The 19,453-nt window shown below is 39.4% G+C and overlaps 1 protein-coding gene, 2 non-coding genes and 1 pseudogene across 3 annotated transcripts; 1 reads left to right on the top strand and 3 right to left on the bottom strand.

Moving 5' to 3' along the window:
* The first annotated feature begins 8,867 nt into the window (after positions 1 to 8,867).
* On the top strand, positions 8,868 to 10,379 carry LOC141832409 (glycerol-3-phosphate acyltransferase 5-like; annotated as a pseudogene).
* A 292-nt stretch (positions 10,380 to 10,671) lies between these two features.
* On the bottom strand, positions 10,672 to 18,204 carry LOC141832596 (uncharacterized). Its single transcript, XM_074720076.1, has 4 exons — positions 17,975 to 18,204; positions 15,415 to 15,709; positions 15,025 to 15,091; positions 10,672 to 11,028 (listed from the first exon to the last, which is right to left on the bottom strand). The coding sequence occupies exons 1-4, from the start codon at positions 18,202 to 18,204 to the stop codon at positions 10,817 to 10,819; spliced, it is 804 nt and encodes a 267-aa protein (XP_074576177.1). The 3' UTR covers positions 10,672 to 10,816.
* Positions 15,804 to 15,875, bottom strand: TRNAD-GUC (transfer RNA aspartic acid (anticodon GUC)). The gene has a single exon. It is a non-coding gene; the product is annotated as a tRNA-Asp (tRNA).
* Positions 15,938 to 16,009, bottom strand: TRNAD-GUC (transfer RNA aspartic acid (anticodon GUC)). Its single transcript has one exon. It is a non-coding gene; the product is annotated as a tRNA-Asp (tRNA).
* Positions 18,205 to 19,453: the final 1,249 nt, after the last annotated feature.

Raw genomic sequence — 19,453 nt, 5'->3', positions numbered from 1 at the left:
CTACACCTCCACAATCACGACCATACTATTAACCTTAATTATCACTTAATCCTCACCATCAATACTTAACCAAAAAAAGACAGCAATTAATTTTCTTGATTTTGGTTGTTAATCGATCGCCTTCGCGATCTTTTAACCTTGCCGGCGGCCGAGCGCCTGGGCCGGAGCTGAGCAGGGTACTCCGGCGGTGTGGGGCGGCGACGAGGAGAAGAGTTGGACGACCTCGACGCCAGCTCGGAATCGGCCCGAGTCCCCGGTGGCCAGCCGCATGTAGGAAGCGGACGGCGAGTCGCCGGCGAACCACGCGGTCACGGGCGGAGCTTGAGCTCCTCCTGCGTTGGCGTAGCTGGCGATGGCCCTGCAGACGAAGGGGATTAAGCCTTCCATTGACTTGAGGTCTGAGAGAGGAGGGAAGATGACTTAAATAGAGGCAGCCATTATTATTATTTTTAAACACAAAAAATTATTAACCAAGTAAACAAGTCAATATTACGGTGTCATCTTATTTTTAAATTTCATGGCTGTTAATTATTGGTGCAGTCGAATATTATGAGTTCTAGAGATGATCAAGATAATGATGACGAAGAGATAAAGACTATCTATTTGTCATGCGAGCAATAATTAGTTGAATTTTCTTAGTCAACATGGGGAAAAAATAGAGGATTTGGTGAAGAAATTAACTTAAAGGTGACGTTGTTTAGTTGAATATTATTAATTTAGAAGATCCCTTTTACATCTGTTTATCATGAGAAGTATGCCACGCTACTGAATATTTTATTTCATATATTTTGAGCATGTATAATTGTGTTATACGTACTAATTTATAAAATATAATTGATATAGAAATTAAATATATTTATTACAGTGTTTACAAGCCTTTTAGTTAGCTATTGTATGTATCGCGATGCACGAGTTGAAATTCTGTCCAAGACTTTTAATGATCGTTCAGGTGACATTTTTATAGTATATGTAATATTTTTAATAACATATTTCACATGCTAGTCCTGAATCCTCATTGTGCTTCATCTCACATAGTAAAGCATTTCTAGTTGTACTTTGATCCGGTCGAGACTGGGGATGGACTGATTCTCTACAGTCGAGCTCTTTTGATAGGTCAAATATGCATCAGGTTGGCTCCTCTTTGGTTGGCTTCTGTTAGATTGATAGTTATCGAGTTAAGCAACACAAAAACTCGGAGGCATTTGGTTAGAAATTGTCTAGCTTGGTGAAGGATTTTGACAACCACGAATTGATAAAGGAAACTAAAAGATTGAAAAATAGTTAGAAGGAAGATCAAGATAGAACTTTGGCTAGATCCTCTGATGCTCAAGTCAGATTAGTGAGTGCAAGAAGGATAAAATAGAAAAGAGAATGAAATAATATATCATACTACATCATTATCTTATATAAGAAGCAAAGAGTATTCAAGATTCTCAAAGAATACACTTTTTTTTTTCTTTTTCACTAAAGGGTGCACGCATCCTTTTGTAACCGGTGCTATCATAACTGTTGTGTTACATCCAAACTTGGGAGCAATATGATTGATCAGACTGAAGTTCGATAGTGTGGTGAGTTGACTTGAGTTGAATTGGATGGTGAATCGGGTTGATTTAGCCCAAGCTATGAAGAGTTAATCTAATTTGACTTGAGCTCATCGTGAATTAGATTATCGTTGATTGGTGGCTTGACCAATATCTACGGTATTTAGCCAGAATAAATTAACGTCGTCTGTAGAAATATTGAGCTAAGACGTCGTGATGGTTAACACTAGAAAAATCTTCAACAACCACGATTCTTTTGGAGAAAAAGACCAACAGAACTGGTCCGAGCACTGAGATATCCCCATTCCATCTTGTGTACGACAAACCATCAGCAGGTCATGCTACCTAGCTGACTGACAACGAAAGGAGCTCAAAAAATCTTGGAACGCTCTCTGTCTGAGGTCTTATTGCATTCAGTCTTAATTTTACTATTTTATGTCTCTCTTCTGTTTGCTTCAATACTCATTTTGTAAATGTTCTTTTATAAGGAAGCAAGATTCACACTCTAAGTCCTCTTAGTCTCTCGCTAGCGGTTCCGCCTTACGATCAATTTGAATTTTTAGTTCCGTATTAACGACTCGGCCTCCTGATAAGCCCGACACTCTTAGGAAGGAACACAAGTTCTCTTCCGCCATTGAAATTTAGATAAAGTTTAATCAATGGTCAAGATCGCGTATTCTGATCACCCCAAATGCTAGTCCCAAGCCCGACGTACAAGCATTGTACTTGAGCCAACACTAATAATAAACTTTTCTTTGACCAAAATTACTCCTCAACGTCAATTGGCACGTGAAATATTTATTCCCGTCGCTATTATCGTGATTTTTAAGGTTCCGAATCCTTTTCTTCTTCCCCTGCACGAACTGAGCTCCCTCTCCTCTCTCTCGGTGAACTGTATTTCCTCCCGGGGATCTGGTCACTCCCGGTGTGCTCTCCCGGCGACCTCTCCTCTGGTGAACTCCTCCGGCTAACTAACCTCCCGCGGCGCGCGTTCTCTCCACCAACCGCGGCGAACTCCTCTTCCGGCTAACTAATGGTTGGGATAACAAATTGTTAACAGATTGCTTGATTGTTTTATGAATCAAAAGTCTGACCTAGATTAATTGCTTTTAATATGGTTTATATCCATTGGAAAGCCTAAAGTTGAACCAAGCTTGGTTATTCACCTAGAACTATTAATGAGGTTTTTATGCATATATATGGTTCATACGACGTTGCTCTTATTCTATATAGGAACCAAGCATGCTGAGAATAATCACTTCTTTCAAGAGAGATCATTTCTTTCTGAAGAATTTTAGCTAAGCATTACAATTTTTCTTACCATATGAAGCACAAGAAATTTGCTTATTATTTAGATTTTTTTTTTACTTATCTTGTGGTAGATGAATATTATCCTTTTCATTTAGCTTGTTTAGATCTTTTTATTAAGTGTTTAGATCTTTTTATGGTGAGTACGCTTTATTGTCTTTTATCTGCATGATTTTGACTAAAGGTCATATACAGGTTGTCATAGGATGATTTTGAACAGTTTAGAAAGGTATGTAATTTTAACAAGGATCAACAAGTAGTTAACAGATTCAAAAAAATTTTAGGTCTCCATCTTGTTTATTATTTTCAAATTAATCCTTATATTTCTTCCTTGTGTGCTAAATTTTGAATTACTTCCTCTTACCACCACCTACCCCATGAAGCAACATGAACATCTGTCTTATTATACCCCATGAAGCAACATGAAGCATATTGTGCTTATGCTTAATAAAGAATTATAGAATTACCAGAAATAATGTGAAGCATGATAGTCATCCAAAACGTTTTATATAGCAACTTCAATTTTAATGTTGCACTGTGTTGTACTTCAGAAGCAACTTCAATTTCCTATATTGTTTCTTTTATATAGTATGGATATGTTTTGCCAGTATTTTGTTTCCTGGTAAATAGCATGTTGCATGTTTAGTAATATTAATTGTTTCCTATATTAACTGTTAAATCCAAAAATCTGCTTGTTATCCCATTATTGTTTCCTATATACCATGGAACTTAATTGGCACTAGGTCTACTACCTTACTATTTGGCACACTATATTTACTGAGGAAATTAAAGATTGGGTCAAATTTACCAGTACATGCCACCATGCAGTATGATTTTGGATGAGATAATCCTGAAATGTTGAAACTATGAGAGACAAATCCTATTTGGTTTGGTCATATTAGATATGCAGGCTGAGCAGGTCAATACTCCAACTAATTGTCTGATTGAACTTCACTTGTCCTGCTTCTCTCTAAGTGCAAGGTCAGTACTCCAATTAAGCTTTGATTGAGCAGATCTACTTTAGTTCTCCTAAGTGCAAGGTCAGTATCGGTTTGGATTCTTAGCAAGGAATGAAATAATAGTGAATAAAATAATCATTGCTTGTTTCAGCAAGTAAGCTGTTATTGGTTGCAAATCTATAACATGCAGTATTGGAGTTCAACACAGTGCAACACATGCAGTTTAGTTTACAGTGTTGTTTTTCTTGTTCTTCTTTCCTTTTACAGAATTCATGACAGCAGATAGCATAGTTACAAATAGTATAGTTACCTGTTTTAAGTTGAAAAAATAGATGAGATAGATACAGATATTTCTTATTTATAATTTTGCATATATAGATATGTTTGATTAGATAGTAGCATCAGGTGGTCGGATTATTTTGAGAGTTGTTGCGGGTGGTAAGTATTAGTGTTATTAGTACTTTTTAATTCATAATTTATTTTATGACATATGTCTAATATTTATATATTTTATAATATAGTTTTACGCCCGATTGTCACAAAATTGTGACATACATTTTTAATAAGTTTCACGAGCGAATATGTCGTTCAGAGCATACTTGGAGGCATGTCGACCAGTACATGCGAAGCTTTTACTATGATGAATTTATGGTAAGTCATTTTAATCACCAATGAAGTTTTTTGTTTCTACTAATTGATTTTTTTTCTTATAGAAAAAGTATACTTTTGAGCCAGAGTACGAGCAGGAATTTAAAGATATCTAGAATGCTGCTTGTGCCAAATTATACAAAAATCTACTCTATAAATGCAGAAGAAAGGATACCAGACCATCTTTTATCCCAGAGGACATTTGAGTTGCATGGCAAGCCATTTGGGCTACAGAAAGATGGCAAGCAAATTCAGCGACAGCTCGATCCAACAAAAACATCGAGCTGGCTGGCCCTATAGCACCGGATTCACAAAACATATAGAATCCTGCTCCATTGTGGAGCATACCTTGGACTTGATAAATTTACAATTAATATATTTGTAATTAAAATAAGTATTTTAATTAGTAATAATTTGATTTTTATTTAATTATATTTTTAAATTTTCAGGAACACGAGTTACAGCACCTCCTACTTGTTGGGAGATTTTTACAAAGACACACAAGTCCATGGATAACATATTTATCAATCCTCGCTCGTAGGCATTAGATGTAAGATAATAATTTTTAAATTTATTTCACATTTCAGTATTGTAATTATTTTTTCTAATCTTAACTTTTATATTAATTTATTTTTAGACAAGCTGAAATGTCCGCTAGAGTTGCACATGTGTCTACGCCTACTGTTGAGGGAGGGGAGAGACAAGATCTCTCAACCGACCAGTTGAATAAGATATACTATGATGTGGTCATTGAGAGGAAGAAGAGCTCCACCATCTAAGGTCTAGGGTCCCAAGCAAGAGTCATATATGATCGTGTGATGGCCCCTAAAGCCAGGGGTCGTCTCACCGGATCATCTTCTGTGATAAAAGCCCTACAACAAGAAAATCAAGAATTAAAGAATCAACTCTCCGCATTAGAGGCGCAGCAACGGACTTACGATCAGCTTGCGCGGCAGATGACGACCTTCATGGATGCCATGGGCCCGATGCCACCTATGCCACATTATGACAATCTACGAGATGTGGACACTCAGGACCCTAATGTTCCTGATCAGTAGCTACCTACGAGGTATGTTAACATTTCTATTACTTCTAATTTTTTTAAAGTTATGACTTGTAAACATGCATTTTTTAAATACCTTGTTATTATTAATTTATTACTAACCTATCTTATTATTTTTTTGTAGGATCTTCTATTTTGGCTCGGTTAGTTTAGATATTTTTTTGATCAGTTATTTATTTAAACATTTGATACAGTATCAGTGTATTCAGATATTCGTATTTGTGTTATTGTATTCAACTTGAATTGGAGTGTATTCAGATGTTTTGACATGTGTTTTGTATTTAGATATTGTATTAGTGTTGTGGTTATGTATTTTGGATTATCTTTTTGTATTTATATTGGATTGGATTGGATTGATTGATATGTAAACAAGAAATTCAGAAAAATCAAAAAAATATTTTAAAAAAATTAAATTATTAGCGACATAATTATAAATTCTATCCTAAGTGATGAAATTTTTTTTTTTAAATTTTAGCGATGAAATTTTATTATTTCGTTGCTAACTAGCGATAGAATAATAAAATTTCGTCGCTATTTGCCTTCCATCATCCACGTGCCCTTACCGGGGTTTAGCGACGGAATTATTTTTTATGTCGCTATTCAGCGACAGAAAAAATTTTCGTTGCTAATATTTGCGATAGAAAAAAAAACCGTAGCTAAATAATAGCCACGGATATATTTGATCGCCGCAAATATTAGCAACAGAATTATTTATTCCGTCACTAATTAGCGACGGAAAATAAATTCCATTGCTAAATTGATGTCATCGACCAAAAAAAACACGACAGAATAGTGTTGTCGCTAATCGAGAGATTAATGATCTATTAGCGACAGAATATTCTAATATGTAATATTTTTGTAGTGGAGTGATCCAGCGTGCGTGACTTCCGGGCAAAGCTCGAAGGAGAAGATGATGAGAACCTGAAATGCACTTCAACAGGTGATGCCGAGGAATCCCGACAGGTCACTCCGACGCTCAAGTTAGAATTGGTTTCAAAAGAATTTTCAAAGTTGAACCTCCGAGAGAGCAACCCCAACTCTTGAAAATCTTTTTTAGAATTTATATAGTCGTCCAAAGAGTCTCTCCACATCAACTAAAGCGGTATCATTATATGCAGAAAAAAGAGGTATCCGAGAGAACCATGTCTGACAACCTCGTGACCGCTTGGTATTCTTGAACCGTCGCATGTTCGTGAGAATATTTGTGTTCCTTCTTAGTAGGTTCATATAAGACAGTAATTTACAAAAAAAAAATATAAAAGTGGATCCCCGAATGGAAGTTGAGGTGGCGTGGACAAAATGAGATAACCGAGATAAGACGGTCGAGACTGAGATGACAAAGACAACGACGACCAAGATAAAGTTTTGGGCTCGAACGAGATTGTTTTGAAGATCCAAGTGAGATTCAGGACTGAGCTCATGCTAAACCTAAATTATACAACCCAAGCATACATATTAACTCATATTGTCAGGTCAATCTAAATCTTGACATCACTTGACTCTTCATCTTTAACGTAGGAGGAGCCACGTCATCTATGACATTGGGCATGATTGGCTACCTCGCTCCTGAGCTCACCCACAGCGTGAAGGCCATCACCAACTCCGACGTGTTCGCCTTCGGCAAGCTAGTGCTGGAGGTGGTGTACGGGCGGCTGCCCATCCACCCCAAGGCGGCGCCGGTGGAGCTGGTGCTGGTGGCCTGGGTGTGGGCGCGCTGGAGCGCGGGGCTGTGGTTCGATGCCAGCGCCTGGGAGGCGAGTACGACCGGAAGGAAGCGGAGGTGGCCATAAAGCTGGGACTTTGGCGCTCCCATCCGTCGGCGGCGGCGGCGAGACCGGGGATGAGGGAGGTGGTGCGGTACCTCAACGGTAGCGACTTGGCCGAGGTGCCGCCGTTGCCCGACCCAACCCAGTACTACGACGCCCGCAAAGGCGCCGTCGAGTTAGAGGATTTCCTTCACTCGTACGCCTCGTCATCGTTCGACAAAGTTGTCGACAGTATCGGCGGCGTTCGGCGAAGAAGCGCGGCGACCGGTTTCTTTCCATCGTCTCCATTCTCTCATGGCGGCGTGTGAATGAATTAAAGCCGATACGGTTCGGGTTTGGGAGATGGGCAACCTTCAGCCGGTTCAATTTGGCGGCTCGATTATGGGACAATGACGTCATTTTGGTGATATTAATTGAAATTAACGAGATTGAGACCTCATGTCCTAAATTAAAAGCAGGATTGTTCTTATCATTATTTATTAGGCAAGTGCCACATCATCTCGGCAATTAAAAACCTATTTAACCCAATTAAAATTAGGATAAGTACACAAATTTAGTACAAACTTCTCCAATTTTTTTTCTTTCATATTTAATATATTATTTTACTTTTAAAAGTACTAGTTTGTTTTTAAAAAATATTTTTAAAACTTGAAACATTATTTTGTTTTAAAAAATCTATAACAATTTATTAACTTAGCAAAAAAAACGTATAGATTTCTGATGTTTATAGGATCAATTAAAACCAATCAAGTTTGAGGAATTAGAGCATCAATGTTATCAGTGATTCTCCATCATTAAGAGGGTCTTTTAATTTTTGATTTTTGTTTTTTACAATGGCCGACGAAATTTGAAGATCTCTATATTTAACATATTTTATAAATAGTGTTGAATGTATCTGAATTTGAGAAAATTGCAAAGGAAGAGATTTGTATACTAATCCTAAAAATTACTAATTGAAATACTCTTATTTTATTACATTTTTTTTATCAAATAGTTTGACAAACATAGTTGGATAAACATGTTCCCTTAATTAGTTGGCGGGCATTAACATTTGAATAAGATATTCTCCAATGGAAGAGTCTAACCTCAAAATTCTTCCTTAGCAAAACTCCATGACGTGTTCTTTACGACTTTTTTAGGGAAAATCCTGTTCCTTAATCTACAAAGATTTTGGTGGCGATCGAGTACCTATTGAATTAATTAAATAATAGAGGTTTCCCTCTCTTTCATTCTTTCTTTGCTCAAAAGAGGTCAACTACCCCGCCACCATTAGAGATTTCAGATGTTCCTTGACAACCCATAGAAATCCACGCACGCATGCCACGTGTGCACCACCTACCTGCAAACTACTTCCCAGGTATTCATCCACAATAATTAAATATGATTATACCCTAATTAATCTCATATTGTTCCAGGTAATTCTTTCCGCTTGGTAGTTCGAGACCGTTCAACGTCCTTTGCAATGCATGCATGCCTCTCTCTCTATATATATTCCATGTATTGTTCTTTGACGTCTCGACGTATTATCTGAGTGATTAATTAGTATTATTATCTCGTGATAATCGTGGGTTTAATGGGAGCTATGGGTGACCGTACGATGGTTTTGGAGTTTGAAGGTACGCTTCTTAAAGCAGCTGATCCCTTCCCTTACTTTATGCTCCTCGCCTTCGAGTCCGACTCGTTCGGCTTGGTCCGGTTCGCTTTGCTGCTTCTGTTGTGGCCGGTTCTTACATTGCTGGATCGGATGGGCCGGGCCGGATTGGGTCTGCGGGTGATGGTATTCGTGGCTGTTGCTGGGGTGAAGGAGGCGGAGGTGGAGGCGGTGGCGCGGGCGGTGCTGCCCAAGTTCTTCATGGAGGAGGTGGACGTGGCGGCGTGGCGGGCGTTCCGATCAGACGGGAGGCAGCTGGTGGTCGTGACGCGGTGGCCGCGGGTGATGGTGGAGTGGTTCGCGAAGGAGCATTTGTATGCGGACGCAGTGGTGGGGAGGGAGATCGAGGTGAACCGATTTGGGTTCGCCTCCGGTTTGACCGAAGAGGAGGAGGTGGTGAGTGAACCGGTGGAGTCGGCTCGATATACAATAAACTATATCTATATAAATATTATTGATTTTATTATGGAATTAAAGAAAATTCTAATAGTTTATTTATGAGTTCAGGGAAAATACGACTCTCGGATTTCACGACCGTCGCTGAATTCGACCGGTCTAGGCGAACCGAACCGCCCTCGCCCGGTGATATTCCACGACGGGCGGCTCGTCGTCCGGCCGACGCCGCTGACGTCCCTGCTCATCCTCCTCTGGTTCCCTCTCGGCTTCGCGCTCGCCGTACTACGCATCGCCTTCGGCCTCCTCATGCCATTCAGGTGGATGCGCTTCGTCGCCCCTTTCCTCGGCAGCAAGTACATCGTCCGCGGCCGTCACCCTCCGCCTCCGGCCGCCGCCACCAGCGGCGTCCTCTTTGTTTGCACCCACCGCACCGTCATGGACCCGGTGATCCTATCGGCAGTCCTTGGCCGCCGCGTCCCTGCCGTCACCTACTCCATCTCCCGGCTCACCGAGCTACTCTCGCCGATCCCCACCGTCCGGCTCAGCCGCGATCGGACCGTCGACGGCGCCCGCATCCGCGCCGAGCTAGCTAGCGGCGATCTGGCAGTGTGCCCCGAGGGGACCACCTGTCGGGAGCCCTTCCTGCTCCGCTTCAGTGCTCTGTTCGCCGAGCTCACGGACCGGATCCAGCCGGTGGCGATGAACCACCGGGCGGGGGTGTTTCACGCGACGACGGCGCGGGGGTGCAAGGCGATGGACCCGGTCTACTTCTTCATGAATCCGAGGCCGGTGTACGAGGTCACCTTCCTGGGGCAGTTGCCGGCGGAGGCCACGTATGGCGCCGGCGGGAGGAGTGCCTACGACGTGGCCAACCACGTGCAGAGGATGCTGGCGGCGGCGCTGGGATTCGAGTGCACCAACTTCACGAGGAGAGACAAGTACCACGTGCTCGCCGGCAACGACGGCGTCGCCGTAAACTCCAAATCGCCGGCGACATGGGCGTGGGTGGTTAAAACCAAGGAGCGGCTGCGATATCTACTGCATTAGTATAAGATTTGGTTTCACTTTCAAGGACTGTAAATTGTGTGATTAAGATTGGATTGAATTTGATTAATAAAGTAGTTTTCACTCATTTAATATGTTTCTAAATTCGTTTAATGACACAAACAATATCCTACTTGTTACAAAACTTTTAAAAAATACTTCTTTAACTTTCACCCTTGATATGATCTGATCTGATGTACAATGGCTCAGCATTACGACTCAAACTTCTTCCCACGATAAAAAAAACACTCATGTCACAACCAAAACACGCAGACGTGCACACAACTTCCACTTTAAATCCAGAATCCAATCTCTCTAACGCAAATGATATCTACACAAGGATAAAATAAAACAAAATCTTCTCCTTTTTTGTTTCTCTGACTTTTCTTTTCTTACATCTCCTGTGAGCTCTATCTACACTTTGATTTGTTCAGAAGCAATCAATCTCTCCAGCAAATGAGCATAGCCACACAGCGGCGCATGATGTAGAACTTGGCCCGCTGTTCTTTCACAAGATTCGCACCTCTCCTGGACAAGGACTCCACCGTGCTCCTCTTCCGATTATCTCCTGTCGTGCCATTTCTGCTGCTGCTGCTGCTGCTGCGTCCCTTCCTCGACAGCTTCCATTTCTCATCCATCACCTCTACGGATCCTACAGGAAATGGGAAAACAGGGAAAGGGTAAGCGTGCCTTGTATAGAGACCGGGCTTCAGCTAATCAATGCAGGGCTCATCGTTGTTGGGGTCTTCAAATGGAAATTGACAGTGGATCGATAGATGGATGAGGCTTTAATTCTGAGGAGCCCCGTCAGCTTTAATCAGTCTGCAGTGGGCTACGGCTTTTTTGGAGGTTCTTGAAACCACCCTGGGCACAGCGCCCCATGCATGGCAGTGCGAGCAGGCAGAGCAGCACAAAGACTAAAGCGGAACCTGGCCTGTCTTCATCCTTGAAGACGACATTAATGCAAAATGTTTCAACTATTTGACCTTTGATTTTCCTTTAAATGACAGATGAGAATAGTGTTTTCTTTTAATGACTTTTAGTAACATTAAGTAGAGTTTTCTTTGATCTATATCTTAGATAATAATGTTGGAAAAATTAATTTTGAATCGTGAATGAGAAATTAAAGTCCATCACTTGATATGTAATATGATTTAATCTGGATCGTCAGATTAAGATGGACAAATCAAGTTCATCCTGTTGATGCAGTTTTGTCCCGATTGTTATTTTGATGTTGACAACGATTTAAGTTCATATTCAGATTGATCGATGCAGAGAGGGCTCGGTAGCTCGTTCTCTGGACCGGATAGAGTCGGAGAGGGCTCGGTAGCTCGTTCTCCGGATTAGGTCAGAGAGGGATCGGTAGCTCGTTCTCCGGATTAGGTCAGAGAGGGCTCGGTAGCTCGTTCTCTGGACCGGATTAGGTCAGAGAGGGCTCGGTAGCTCGTTCTCTGGACCGGATAGAGTCGGAGAGGGCTCGGTAGCTCGTTCTCCGGACTAGGTCAGAGAGAGCTCGGTAGCTCGTTCTCTGTACCGGACTAGGTCAGAGAGGGCTCGATAGCTCGTTCTCTGTTCCGGACTATGGTCCGAGAAGGCTTGGCAGCCTGTCTTCGGACCGGATCAGTATCAGAGGAGGCTTGGTAGCTCGTTCTTTGATTACGTGATTCAGCGCGGTTGGCTCGGGTGAGACCCAAGTTAACCTGATCAAGATATGATGTTTAGCTTGGTTTAATCGATCAGTGAATCGATTAACCAAGTTTGAGTAGGTTAATCGATCAGATGATCGATTACAGACCCTTAGTCGATCTGCTGATCGATTACAGACCATTCTGTGAGACCCGCGTTAATCTGTTAATCGATCTGATGATCGATTACCAAGCAATCTGTGACAATTCGCTAAACCCACAGAACGTGCCATAATCGATTGGTCAATCGATTATGATGAATTGTAATCGATCGGGTGATCGATTACATGCTTTGGTGATAAACCAGATTAGCGTCTGATAATCGATCACCTGATCGATTACCATGCTTTAATCGATCGGGTGATCGATTAAGAGCATAGGTAATCGATTGAAGAATCGATTACACGACTTGGTGAGGAAAGACTTATAACGTTTAATCGATAGCCTGATCGATTAAGAGCCTTCTGATCGTGTACTTTCTTCTCTGCTTTATTTCTGATGTCTGATCTGACATTCCTGTTATTGCTTCGCTAATCCACTCTGAAGTTTGCAGGATGAATTTGAATTCAAATGAAAAACAAGAAGAGTCAATCGAAATCTTTCTATCTTCACAGGTTTATCGAGCTGTGTTTTCAGGTAAAAGACAATGTTGCTTTGAGCTGCCACGATCAGGTGCTGAGAGGAGCATGGCTCAGATGACTCAGAGGATCAGGCAGTGAACTCAGAGAACGTTGGAGAAGGAAGTTTAAGAGGAAGAGCTGAAGGGGAAGAAAACTCTCTCGATACTGGAAAACCCTAGCTGGTGCTTGGCTTGTGCGTGTGCATTCCCTGCTCTTCTTTGAAGCTTCCTGCCTGGAGTGGTGTTTTGTACTCGGGAAGCTCAGCTCACTTTTTGATTGAGGCACAAGTGCTGTAAGTTTTATTTGGGTTAGCCTCAATCTTGAGTTCCTCCTTTTACAATCTCTGTGTTTATCTATTATCTTTGAGATTGGTTGTGGAGAGGTTCACTCCACCGAGAAGGAGGTTCTATTAGCCGGATTTATCCGGGGTTTGATCTACCGAAGATCAAGGCTTCGTCCACCTCACGGACACGCCGAGGAGTAGAGGCAAGTTATCCCCGAACCTTGTACATCTTCGGTTTCTTTGGTTTGTGTTTTTAGTTGTTGTTTCTTTTCCCATATTCCGCTGCGTACTAATCTCTCGTAGGAGAAAAACTTTCGATTCGCGAAAAGAAGGCTATTCACCCCCCTCTAGCCATCTCACGATCTTCAACACATCCAAGTGAAAGGACATAAGTGCCTATTGGGATGACTCAATCTCAGCCATTGAATTCAAAATGAAAAACTCGTATGCATTCAAATAACGAGACAAAATACTCTTTCAAATGAGATTTGATCTGAGCCATTAGTTTCAAAATATCTAGATCATCCAATTTGATGGATGAGATTTGATTGAACCAAGAGATTCTTCTAACCCTTCATAAAGTATAAATAAACCCTCCCACTTTGTCATTTCATTCATCTAATTCAAGACCCTTCAAAAAGTATAAATAAGTCCTCCCACTTTGTCATTTCCTTCATCTAATTCAAAACAAAGCAAACATTGCATTCCATACTTACATTATGAAGGATTTGAGAAATTTTTTCAGTTCAAAGGTCTTGCAATTTGCAATGCTGCTATCACAAGCTAAATTCGTTGTATCTTGAGAGACGATTGCCGTATCCCGTGAGCACTGTGTGTGAGATAAATTCATCTTAAACAGATAGAGTCCAATTCTAATCTTGACTTCGCCAAAACGGTGTTATATTATCATTATGCCCACGCTCAGATTGCACTACCACCGCTAGATCCAACAAATAATATGAGCTCTTCAAGTCAAGGGGACAAAGGCACACAAAGGCACCACTTTTTCAATGGTAAACTACATAAGTTAGATAAATTATTTTCAATAATTCAGCTTCAAAGGTGGTCAACAAGCAGTGGCAAACACACCAACTAAGATTTGGAGGGGCAAAGTACTAGTATATAATTTGAAGGGAAGCAAATAATATAAATATTGTTAATTTTATAATTATTCTCCCCACTCCACTGTTGACTGTTGTCAACAAGTAATATGGAATCAAAAGGTATAAAAGCAATTGAAGTAAGAATATAACAAAAGGCATTGGAGCTGGTTACTCAAATTTAAGACACTACATGTTGGATAATACATGGAACAAGAATAATATATGGAAAAAGCAATCAAAAGGTATAAAAGCAATTGAAGTAAGAATATAACAAAAGGCATTGGAGCTGGTTACAGCTTGAAATTGTAATTTAAGGATGTCTGCTAAGACAAGAACTGAGAGAGATGCAATAGCATGAACTAGTTTCCTCTCACAGTGTTGGAGCCATTGTGCAATAGCATCTTAAATCCTTCTAGACACTACATATATATACATGGAACAAGAATAATATGGAATCAAAAGGTATAAAAGCAATTGAAGTAAGAATATAACAAAAGGCATTGGAGCTGGTTACAGCTTGAAATTGTAATTTAAGGATGTCTGCTAAGACAAGAACTGAGAGATGCAATAGCATGAACTAGTTTCCTCTCACAGTGTTGGAGCCATTGTGCAATAGCATCTTAAATCCTTCTAGACTACCAAATTGAAGATGACAATGTGGTGTGGAAACTCGAGAATTATAGTTAGGGCAAGGATAGACTAACATTTGCAAGACAGCTCTTAGAAAATGGTGTGCGCATAAATTGAAACATGATAAAATCTACAAAGTAGCCAAAGATAATCCAGAGATAAAGACTGTTTCATTGACCTAATTTAAAGGTATGGAGCGCAATTCAAAAAGAATGGACAATTTAATAGAGAGCTCAAGTGACAAATAGCATTTTTAGATTGCAAACAGCCCACTATAACAAAAATGCGCCAGAACATCGACATTCATTGATCAGGGATAAATTTTACCTGAGGAGACATTGCCGACGCTTGATCTCTCAACAAATACACCACGTCCGCACAGATTGTCCTGGCCCTAGAATCACAATGAGAAGAAGGAGCTTTCACTTTCTGCTATGTAGTCAACGCATATACATGAAGAAAACTAAGAATGCGATCTCAGAAAAATAGATTTTAACTATGCAATCAACCTAACAACTTTAGTAAAATATTTTCAGTTTTTTATCGAAAACATGTAATCAATACTGAGTCAGTGAGAAACCTTTAATATTAATTCCAAATACTGATAAGCTCTTCTCCGGCGGACCCAAACTCTGACATGCTACCTAGTTATGTTGCAAAGATTTATAGATCGTTATTTAGGAGTAGGTTTCCGAAAGTAATGGACGGGAAGGACACCTCGAGCCAAGCGCCTTGTGAGGATCCAAGATCAAGCACCGAAGCACCTGGAGAAATAAGCTTGTACTGCTTCTGCAGAGGCTGCGAAGAAAAGGGAAAACCAGATCTCTCACACTGTGCCTTCGAATCAAAAGAAACGGCAGATCGAGAGACGTAACCATCCCTGTAGAAGAAGTCCGGAGGAGCGCCGGCGCCGTCTTCTAGCTCTATCTCACTCTCGCTCGCTCCTGGCCCGTTGCTCCAATCCTTCGTTCTACGGTGGGGATCACAAACGGGTCGGTTCGAATGTTTAAGGCTGTGTTGATGACGTCACGCATCATACATAACAACAAAACAAAGTCCAAGAAAGAGCGAATATTCGGGAGAGCGTAAAAAAAAAAAAAAGAGACCGCCGTTGCCGGGGATCGAACCCGGGTCACCCGCGTGACAGGCGGGAATACTCACCACTATACTACAACGACAGGTTGTGATTGCTGTTATTATTTTTTAATATATTTTTAGCTAAAATGACAATTAGAAAAAGCGCCGTTGCCGGGGATCGAACCCGGGTCACCCGCGTGACAGGCGGGAATACTCACCACTATACTACAACGACAGGTTGTGATTGCTGTTATTATTTTTTTAATAGATTTTTACCTAAAATGACAATTAGCAAAAATTAATGTACGCCGTTGCCGAACCCGGGTCACCCGCGTGACAGGCGGGAATACTCACCACTATACTACAACGACCGGTTGTGATTATAATTATTAATTTTTTTAATTTCTAATTATGTTTTTAAAGATTCTTAGCTAAAATGACAATTAGAAAAAATAATATATACTGTTGCCGGAGATCGAACCCGATCATCCGGGTGACAAATACTCAACACTATACTACAACGACCGGTTGTGATCGTTGTTGTTTTTTTTAATTTCTAATTATTCACTTTTTAAAGATTCTTAGCTAAAATGACAATTAGAAAAAATTAATATACGCCATTGCCGGGATCAAACCCAGGTCACCCGCATGACAAACAAGAATACTCACCATTATACTACAACGACCGGATGTGATTGTTATTACTATTTTATTAATTTCTATTTATTTATTTTTTTAAGATTCTTAGCTAAAATAACAATTAGAAAAAATAAATACACACGATTGCCGGGTATCACAAACCCGGATCACCCGCATGACAGACGGAAATACTCATCACTATGCTACAACGATATACTACAACGATATACTCATCACTTACAAATATCATAATTAAATATTTATAAATCTCAATATTTAAATATTTGAGTCCCACTTAAATATTTTTATCCATCGTTTTTTAAATTTTTGATATACAGTAATTTTTTTAATGAAAAATAGATGAAAATATGATGTTATATAGTAAAAAAATGAACGTTATCCGATGTTTCAAAAATTAAACGTCGGTAATGTTCTCAAGAAAATAATTAAACCATTACATTCAATTAAATCGTTGTTGATTGATTGATTTTTTTTAAAAATAAATAATAAAAAAATCTACAACAACGAATACAAATAAACCCTAACCTACAATGGACCCTAGCCTACTATCTCATTTTTATTTTTTATAATATAATAATTAAAAATTACTGGGTAAAATTTTTTGTTCGATGATTTCTAATGCTTTCACTAATATCCCTTCCAATGGGAGATATTTGGCATTTGGAGATATTTCTTCAAATATCTCCATCAAATACCCTCATACCTACAATGGACCCTAGCCTACTATCTCATTTTTATTTTTTATAATATAATAATTAAAAATTACTGGGTAAAATTTTTTGTTCGATGATTTCTAATGCTTTCACTAATATCCCTTCCAATGGGAGATATTTGACATTTGGAGATATTTCTTCAAATATCTCCATCAAATACCCTCATTGGAGATCTCCTTACAAAAATAAACATAGTTATATGATCCTCTATTTTTTAAAAATCTTATTTAAAATTATTTGAGAGTTTATTTAGATTTGTTTAAGAGTAATAAGTAATAACCCTGTAATTTAATTTCGAAAAACCTTATCTAAATTGATTTAGGAGTTTCTTAAATTTTCTCAAATAATCCAATCACAAATTTCAAAGAACCCAAATTTATCTATTGTATTCATTGATCTCCAATTAAATTAAATTGTTTGTGTTTTTATTGGTATAACATCTAAGAATTGAAGATCATTTTTAATCATTCACAATCTAAATCTTTATATTTCTTAAAGAAAATAACACACATTAGAAAAAACAAGCACAATATAGTTTTACATAAATTTATGTGCACAAAATGATTTATTTAAAGCTTTAATCCTCACAGTGTAAAATCATATTGTAAGTCATCTAAAAAATGTTAGCATAAAATTTCCAATAAGAAATCCATTTTATTTTTTAAAAATAACATTTATTCAATTTCTCCAACACTGGCAGTTGGAGAAACAGTTACACCCTGAAGCTAAAGTACTAAAGCAAGAACATACTCGAATTCAACAAGATTCAACTTAAAGCTCTCAATTGACAGAACAGAACAGAACAGAACAGAAGAGAACCTCACTACTTGTTGCAAACAACTCCCTTCAGCTCGAGGCCAAGCAAAGTGGCCGAGGAGGCCGAACGGCTAGCCTCTGCTGCCGCGGTGGCCGTCGGTGACTGATCGACCACCACCGGTTCGTCGACCTTAACCTTCTTCTCATCAGCCTCAGCTTCGAAGCCGGATAAGCTCTCCGGCAGCGTGAAGACGCTCTGCGAAGCCCGCCTCTGGTGCCGACTAGGCCTACAAGAAGACATCTCCAAGGCAAAAGGGCCAGCCAGTCACAAAGGCAGCAGAAGTGAGGAAGGAGAAGGAAGTATAAGTAATGGCTGTTGGTAGGAGAATGACCAAACAGTATCGGAGAACATGGTGTCTGATCTAGAGCTGTTTCACATTATTGCAGTGCACATGAAACAGCATTGATGAGCATGGGTGATGGTGGAGATGCAACGCAGGGATCTGAACAAGAGTGGACTTTAGTCAGATAAACATTGGATTAGGTTTTCTGACCACAAGTCAGGTAAGAATTCTGCAAACTTTTTTATTTTCTTTTCCAGATCTGAGTTCGGAAAGGGGACAAGTCACAGAAGGAGACATATTAATTAGGTGGAATGGAGTTGTGGAAGGGGGGAGGATGCCTGCTAATTTTACTGCATGGAAGGAGTTGTATCTTTCATTTTTTTTAGCTTATTAAAATTATGGATATCTTATTATATCTTCGTCTATATTTAAATAAATTATATATATATATATATTTTTAGTGTATTATGTGTTTGCTTGTTATGATATTATGTTTCTTTGTTGGATCTGATAGTGGTGGTGCAATCTGAACACAGATAGAATGACAGTATAACACTGTTAGCTTAGGCGAAATCGAGATTAGAGTTGGACTTTATTTCTTTAAGATAAATTTGACCTGTATATGGTGCTCACGGGATATGATAATCATCTCCTAAGATATGACTTTATCTTACAATAGCAGCGCTGCAAATTACAAGACCTCTGAATAAAAAAAGTTTCTCAAACTCTCTAGAATTCAAATCTAGAATGCATGCTTGCTTTGCTTTGAATTGAATGAATGAAATGACAAAGCGGAGGGAGGGGGGGAGGGCTTATTTATACTTTATGAAAGGTTAAAAGAATCTCTTGGTTCAATCATATTTCATCCGTCCAGTTTGAATTGGATGATCTAGGTCGCATCCCTTCCCAAGAAACACAATGTCTCTTCATTTGGGTTCATCTAATTCATCCATTATGAAATCAACCGCTTAGATCAAGTCTAATTTGAAAGAGTACTTTGTCTTTTCATTTGGATGCATCTAAATATTTCATTTTAATTTCAATGATTGAGATTGAGTCATCTAAAGAGACACTTATACCCTCTCATTTGGATGAATCTGATTTGTTTATCTTAATCCAATGATCCAGATTAAGCCATGTCACCAATCCATATCAAGTAATTTCTCATTCACATATTAATTGATTTAAAATTAAATTTTTAAGAAT

Source organism: Curcuma longa, chromosome 7 (genome assembly GCF_044706935.1).
Source record: "Curcuma longa cultivar G26 ecotype Majalengka, Jawa Barat chromosome 7, ITB_CL_G26_1.1, whole genome shotgun sequence".
Lineage (NCBI taxonomy): Eukaryota > Viridiplantae > Streptophyta > Magnoliopsida > Zingiberales > Zingiberaceae > Curcuma > Curcuma longa.
Note: the sequence above shows the minus strand (reverse complement) of the source record. Positions and strands in the feature narration are given on the sequence as shown.

What these genes read in the sequence shown, in the direction of transcription:
- LOC141832596 (XM_074720076.1), bottom strand. Translation starts at nt 18,204, where the DNA reads ATGTCTTCTTGTAGGCCTAGTCGGCACCAGAGGCGGGCTTCGCAGAGC. An exon ending in CACAAGGCGCTTGGCTCGAG is followed by an intron (nt 15,092 to 15,414) that starts GTGTCCTTCCCG and finishes TTGTGATTCTAG; the next exon opens with GGCCAGGACAATCTGTGCGG. An exon ending in CGTCGGCAATGTCTCCTCAG is followed by an intron (nt 11,029 to 15,024) that starts GTAAAATTTATC and finishes CATTTCCTGTAG; the next exon opens with GATCCGTAGAGGTGATGGAT.